Here is a 5813-nt window from a genome sequence, read left to right on the forward strand (position 1 = left end):
TAAACGTCCCTCCGACTGTCTGCTGAGGCCTGACCCTCCTCTTCTCCTCAGGGGAGAGCAACAAAGAAGATCGGGGACGTCGTCCGGTGTGTGGAGTATCCCAGTGAGGTGGAGGAGAGGTTCCCCGAACTCCTGGTGGGCCTGGTCAACAAGATCCTCACCGGCCTGCAGAACACCACCGAGGGAGTCGGGAACCGAGACAGCCAAGACCTGCCTCCTGAGTAAGTCATGGCGGTGGGGAAAGCGGGGCCAGCAAGTCCTCCTTCCAGCACTCTGGGAGGACAGGCTAGGGTCATTTCTCCCATGTCCCATTCTGATGGGTGAGGAGCATTTCTGGCCTCTTGGGGTGACTCTGGCACGGTGGTCCCTTCCCTCAGCTCCACAGGGGAGACCCCAGAATTTGCAGCCCTCTTGGCTCTGCAGAGAGCCTTAAAATGCGTCTGCAGTGTTAAAAAACCAGCTGTGGGGAAAGTCACTTCACCCCTGTGGTCTCCCTCCCATGGTCCAACACAGTCCATCCACCCTTGACACTACACCACCCCGCAAGGAGACACACACTTTGGTGACAGCAACCTTCTCTTCTCTGCAGGGAGACCGCGCAGATTGTCCGGACCCTGCTGGAGAGGGTGGCACAGGTGACCCCAGAGAAGACCTGCTGGGAATCCCTGTGCTCTACGCAGAGCTGCCTCCAGGGTGTGGCCCTCTTGGTGAGGTAAGTAGGAGTGAATAGGAGATATCTCAGGAGGCCTGGGGGCTGGTGTGGTTTGGGTCAGGTCTGCTCTTTCTGGACCTTCCGCTCAGGACTCAGCAGGGTCTTTTGGTGTTTTGCAGGGCTCTCCTCCAGACACGGTCCTCCACAGTGGCCAGGCTGAAGGCATACCTGGCTTCCCTCTTCAGCCTGGACAAAGATCCAGAAGAGCATTCCCTCGCAGAGGTGGCCTTCTTTGTGGAGGTGAGCAGCGTCTTCCTCAGGGTGGGCTTCCCTGAGAGGAGGGTCTGGCCCCAGAGGCTGATGGATGTTTTCCTCCTTTCCCTCTTTTAGCTGCTCCTGAAAGACCAAGACTTTGCTGCCTTAGAGAAGACCTGGACGCTCCTGGTAGCGTGGCTAGTCCACCCCAGCCAGAACATCCGCTACCTGAGCGAAAGGGGACTTCTCCAAATTTATGGCACCCTGAAGGCGGTGAGTGACATCCCTGGGCATGGAGCATCCCTAGGCATGGAGACTCCTCTCTTTGGGGAGCCCTTCCTGAGGCTGGTGCTCCTAGGCATCCCCAGGTGTGATGGGAAGATTTCTCCAGTTGGGTGGATTCAGTCTGTGGAACCCTTGCCACAGGACGAAGGAGAAATCCTTAAGGGAAGGCACAGGAATGCATCTCTCAGTAGGAGCCTGATTCCCCACGTGCTCCAATGCCGCATTCTCCCCTCTCTTTGTGCCTCTGGGATGGCTTGAGTCATCTCCTCACCAAGGCAGTGGATGGTGGCCAAGCAGCATCAAACACGGACAGCTCTGTGGTCCGTTTAGCAGCTGATGGACTAGCATGTGTTTTCAAGGATCCACCTTTTCCCTCCCTAGGCCAAGAAACCCCAGGATTTTAGTGCCGGGATCCTGGCAGGGCTCAGGACCTCCAGTCTGGAAGCCACTTTGGGGGTCCTGGCCTTCATGGAGCGGCTGAGGCACTGTCCATCAGAACACCAGGCCACGGTGAATGCTGTCCTGGCTGCCCTGTGCCGCCCTCTCTTCCACCACGTGAGTACTTGCACGCCAGCCCTCCGCCCCGGCTGTATGAGGGCCGGCCAAGCTGCAGGTTCCGAACGGGTTGGAGAAGGGAAACCAGACACCCCCTAGAGACCCATGCAAGCTCTTCTGCATGGTGATGGAGGTGAGGAATTCCTCCCTAATAACAAGCCCTGTTCTTCTTTGTAGGAGGAGGCTAAGATCCGAAGGGCAGCCATGAGGACCCACCTGGATCTCCTGCAGCACCGCCACCACCATCATGAGGGTACAGAGGAGAATATCACGACCCTTATCGCGGTGCTGATGCATGTGGAGGATGAGGACCTGGAGGTAGCACAGGTGAGAGCCCACTTCTTCCTGCCACCCCTACGAAGGTGTTTAGGCTTCCCCAAGTCCAGCCGCCCAGTGGCAGACCCCAGAGTTAGCCTCACAGGATCGTGAATTCACGAGCTGTCCTGCTGTGGTTTGGCCTATCCAGGCCCTACTCCTTGAAGCCCCCTAAGAGGTTTCTTGGAATCCCTTGGGAGGATTTTTCACTCCCATTCCGGTCTTTCTTTTGGCAGGCTGCGAAGGACAATCTGAGCCTCCTGGCGGAAGCCCTCCTATGGCACCTGGAGGGCAAGCTGCTGGCGCGGGACTCTTACAGCCTGCAGGAGCTGCTCCACAAGATCGCCAAGCGTCTGGTAAGGGCAGCCCCTCCCTGTCCATCCCTCGGCTCAAATGGCTCAAAGACCTTTGGGCGATGCTTTGCTCACTCGGGATTTGTCTTTGCTCTTGATCCCAGATTCGGCAGCTCGGCACAGAGGACGCCGTGGAGATGGAGGCCACCAAGATCCTGAGCTTCTTCCGCAGCGAGCAGCCTTCAGTGAGGAGAACGGCTGCCCTGCTGATCGGTAAGCAAAACAAGACTTTTGGGTCTCCCTTAGTGGGTCGTCTTGGTGGGCAAAGGTTCATTCTCTTGGAAGGCACTGCCAGAAGGGTGTGGAGGGGCAGGAGCTGTTCCCTCCCCAGGAGGACTGGCCCAGTGAGCGTTAGCGAGGTCTCGGCTTAATTTCCTTCCAAGGTGACATAAGAGTCCCTGGAGGAATGGCTCAATCTGTCAGTCCCAGAGGGAGCAGAGAGGGGAGGACTTCCTCTCCTGAATGATGGGAAGTGGGCTGTCCATGCGCAGGGTCCTGAACTGTGGTCCCATTTCCTTCCACCCTTATTTTTAGGTCACCTGGTCCACAAAAAGGGCAGCATCCTCACTGAAGGGAACATAGAGACCTTCCATGCTGGTAAGTGCCGGTTTCTGGGTGAGAAGGGGAAGTTTCTGTGAGGGGAGAGGCCTAGATTTAGGGACCACAGAGCTGGAATGGGCCACCTGTCCCCTCAAATGGAAGGTCCCGCTTGCATCCTCAGGGATGCTCAGCAGTAGGCTTTCCCAGAGTGCAGGGGAGAAAGAGTCAGGACTTGCGCCCTCTTGGTGTGGAAATGGTGGGGCTTGGCGAAGGTGGGGTGATCTCTTCATGCCATTTCTGAACCTTCTCCTTCATCCCTCCAGAGCTGGAGAGCTTGCTTGGCGACCATGACCCCGAGGTCGGGAGAGTTGCCTGCAAGACAGAGAAGATCGTGAAGAAGGCCTTTTCCCTCCACTCCCGGCACGGGCTGCGGGCTGCCGTTCGGCGCTTGTGGGAAGGCTGTAAGAAGAAGAGACACCCGCCAGAGTACGGTGATCTCTCCACCTGACCGACTGGTGAGCAGACCAAGGCAGGGCTTCACTTGAAGGGGCCCCATGGTTAGGGAGTGGGCTGGGGCTGCAGGAAGGGTGGGCAGGAATCTGGGCAACCCTCCCTCGTGTTGGAATGCCAACTTCGGCCCTTGTGGCTGGTTGTACAAATAGCCCAAGGGAAAGAGGAAAGATATCTCTTCCCTCTGGGAAATGAGGACACGGATATTCTGCCAGGAGTCCCTGGTGCTTGGTGGTGTCATGGGGGAGAGTGTGAGAAGACCCCCCATCTCTGAAACAATGTCCTTCTCTCTTTCCAGGAACAACAGCCCCGTGCTCTCCCCTTGAAGATCAGCAGCTGAAGGGAGGTTCAGGAAAGACCGTGCAGCGCAGGGGCCTCCCAGAAGACCTCCTCCAACCGCGTGGACACAAGATCTGTCCACAAGAAGACATCCAGCAGGGAAGTGCAGTTCTGTCTGAGGAGTGAGGGGGAAGCAGGCTCCACTCCCCTGGCCCAAGGAAGCCCCGCCTCTGGGGTGCAGAAGCCCCTCCCCTTGCCTCTGCTGGCAGGCTGTGGAAGGAGGCTACAGGACCAGCCTGCCCCCAATTGGCCCTTTGGAGCCATTCTTGGGCTTCCCTTGTGGCCGGGGAGGCTGTGCGGCCCCAGCAGGAGGGCAAGGTCACCGCCTCCCTCCATTCCCACCAGCTGGCCAAGGAGCGCCCCCTCCTCCTTCCACCTTTCTCCCCTTCCCCAGCGGCCTGGCTTCCCCTGGCAGGGGAAGCCCCATCCAGGCATCCGCCCCCTCCCCTGACGAGGGTGTGCTCCTCCCCCCCTCCACTCCCGCAGCCACGCCTCACTCCCCCCTCCACTCCCTCCTCCTTCCTCCCAAACCGGTGCAGCAGCAGAGGAGCCTGGGAGACTCTGGGGGCCCCCTGCAGCCCCAGTAGCGCCCCCTGGTGCTGCCCGGTGGCAGGCCAGAGAATCCTCCTCTCCCTCCTGCTCCATGCTGTGGCTGCACAGTGGGGAGCCCGAGGTCAAGCAGAATTCTCTGGCTTCCCCATCCCCCTCAACCCCCAGCCCCCTGCCCAATCCCCACTTGCTGGGCTGCCGGAGTGGAAAGGGAGGAGGAGCAGGGCAACCCCACTGACGCTGCTTTGTGCTTCTTGCAGGCTTGTGCTGCTGCTGGGCGGCTGGAGGAGTCGATCCGCCCCAGAAGAGGAGACCAAGTGAACGTGCCTGCAAGGAGCGGGTGTGGGGTGGGGTTGGGGGCTGGCTGGGACTCCCCCCAATTTTGTCTGCCCTGCCATTCCCTTCTTCTGTGTGACCCTGGGCTTCCTCCCTTCCCTGCTTCCCTTCCTCCCTCCCCCTCCCTCCCAGGGACAGAATGGGCTTTGCTGGTCGTCCTGTTGGGGGCCGAGTAGGAATTTTTGGCTTTCCAACAGATTGGCCAAGATGGAAAGTTTTTTTGCCTACTCCATTCTGTCCTGTTTTGTTTCCTTTAGTTAGAAAGTTAAGTGACGACTTGTAACCTATTTAAGTATATTAATAAAGTTGCCACTTTGTTAACAGCCAGTCCTTTCTGAGTTCCTCTTTTCTTCTAGTCTCCCTTGGAGCGTTTGTGCCCACAGACTCCCAAGCTCACCTCTTGGCTGAGGGAGACGCTGCTACACTGCTACAGGTCCATGCAAATGCCTCTTGCTTGGAAGCACTCACTCAGACAATTGGCTTGGATCACTCCAGAGGAGCCCCCTTGAGATTTGCCGCCAATGAGGTTTGCTGAGCACAGGATCCTGGGAGCAAGCTGCACCTTCCAATCGAGTGCCCGGAAAGCACAGCCTTGGCAAGGCCTGGCAAGCTTACAAACCAACACTGACTGCCTCCAATACAGCCAAATATGAAATGTGATTCCATTCCAGTGATTAAAAAGTCCTGCCAAGTATGAAATGCCATTTGAGCAGGAACAAGGACTTGACCTCCTCTTGTGCTCTTCACATTTCTGTTTTGAATGCGTATTTGCTTCCTTCCTGTGCTCTGTAAGAAGAAGCTGGCAGGGATCAAGAATTCACAGCTCCCATTTGACAGTTTGGTCTGGTTGGGGAAAGAGTCCTGCTGTTTGGTTTTTGGAGGGAGGAGAGGGTTGGATTGGATTGGTTTGGTTGTTTTTTTTTAATGGGGGGAGCTCGCATTTATTTTGATTGGTTGGTTTGGTTTTTTCCCCAAATTCAATTTTTATTATTTTTAACAATATTAAAATGTCATTGATTACGAATAGACAAAAGTGGACTTCCCGCACACATCTCTTCGTGAATCATCAGCTATAAAGTTTACCCTTGCTATAATAATAGTTCAAAACATAAATTTAAATCCTT

General features: G+C 56.5%; 1 protein-coding gene across 1 annotated transcript; it reads left to right on the plus strand.

The window, feature by feature from the left end:
• The first annotated feature begins 835 nt into the window (after positions 1–835).
• LOC128332712 (uncharacterized) lies at positions 836–5016 on the plus strand. The gene is made up of 9 exons (XM_053267337.1): positions 836–952; positions 1043–1180; positions 1574–1747; positions 1925–2074; positions 2299–2418; positions 2520–2628; positions 2950–3012; positions 3279–3470; positions 3764–5016. Exons 3-8 carry the CDS (start codon positions 1661–1663, stop codon positions 3461–3463), a joined length of 714 nt encoding a protein of 237 aa, XP_053123312.1. The 5' UTR covers positions 836–952; positions 1043–1180; positions 1574–1660; the 3' UTR covers positions 3464–3470; positions 3764–5016.
• The last annotated feature ends 797 nt before the right edge of the window (positions 5017–5813 follow it).

Source organism: Hemicordylus capensis, chromosome 7 (assembly GCF_027244095.1).
Source record: "Hemicordylus capensis ecotype Gifberg chromosome 7, rHemCap1.1.pri, whole genome shotgun sequence".
Lineage (NCBI taxonomy): Eukaryota > Metazoa > Chordata > Lepidosauria > Squamata > Cordylidae > Hemicordylus > Hemicordylus capensis.

Bases quoted from the DNA above. Each gene is read 5' to 3' on its own strand.
- LOC128332712 (XM_053267337.1), top strand. From the start codon at position 1,661: ATGGAGCGGCTGAGGCACTGTCCATCAGAACACCAGGCCACGGTGAAT. The intron at 2,419-2,519 runs GTAAGGGCAGCC...TCTTGATCCCAG, and splicing joins ACAAGATCGCCAAGCGTCTG to ATTCGGCAGCTCGGCACAGA. The intron at 2,629-2,949 runs GTAAGCAAAACA...CCTTATTTTTAG, and splicing joins AACGGCTGCCCTGCTGATCG to GTCACCTGGTCCACAAAAAG.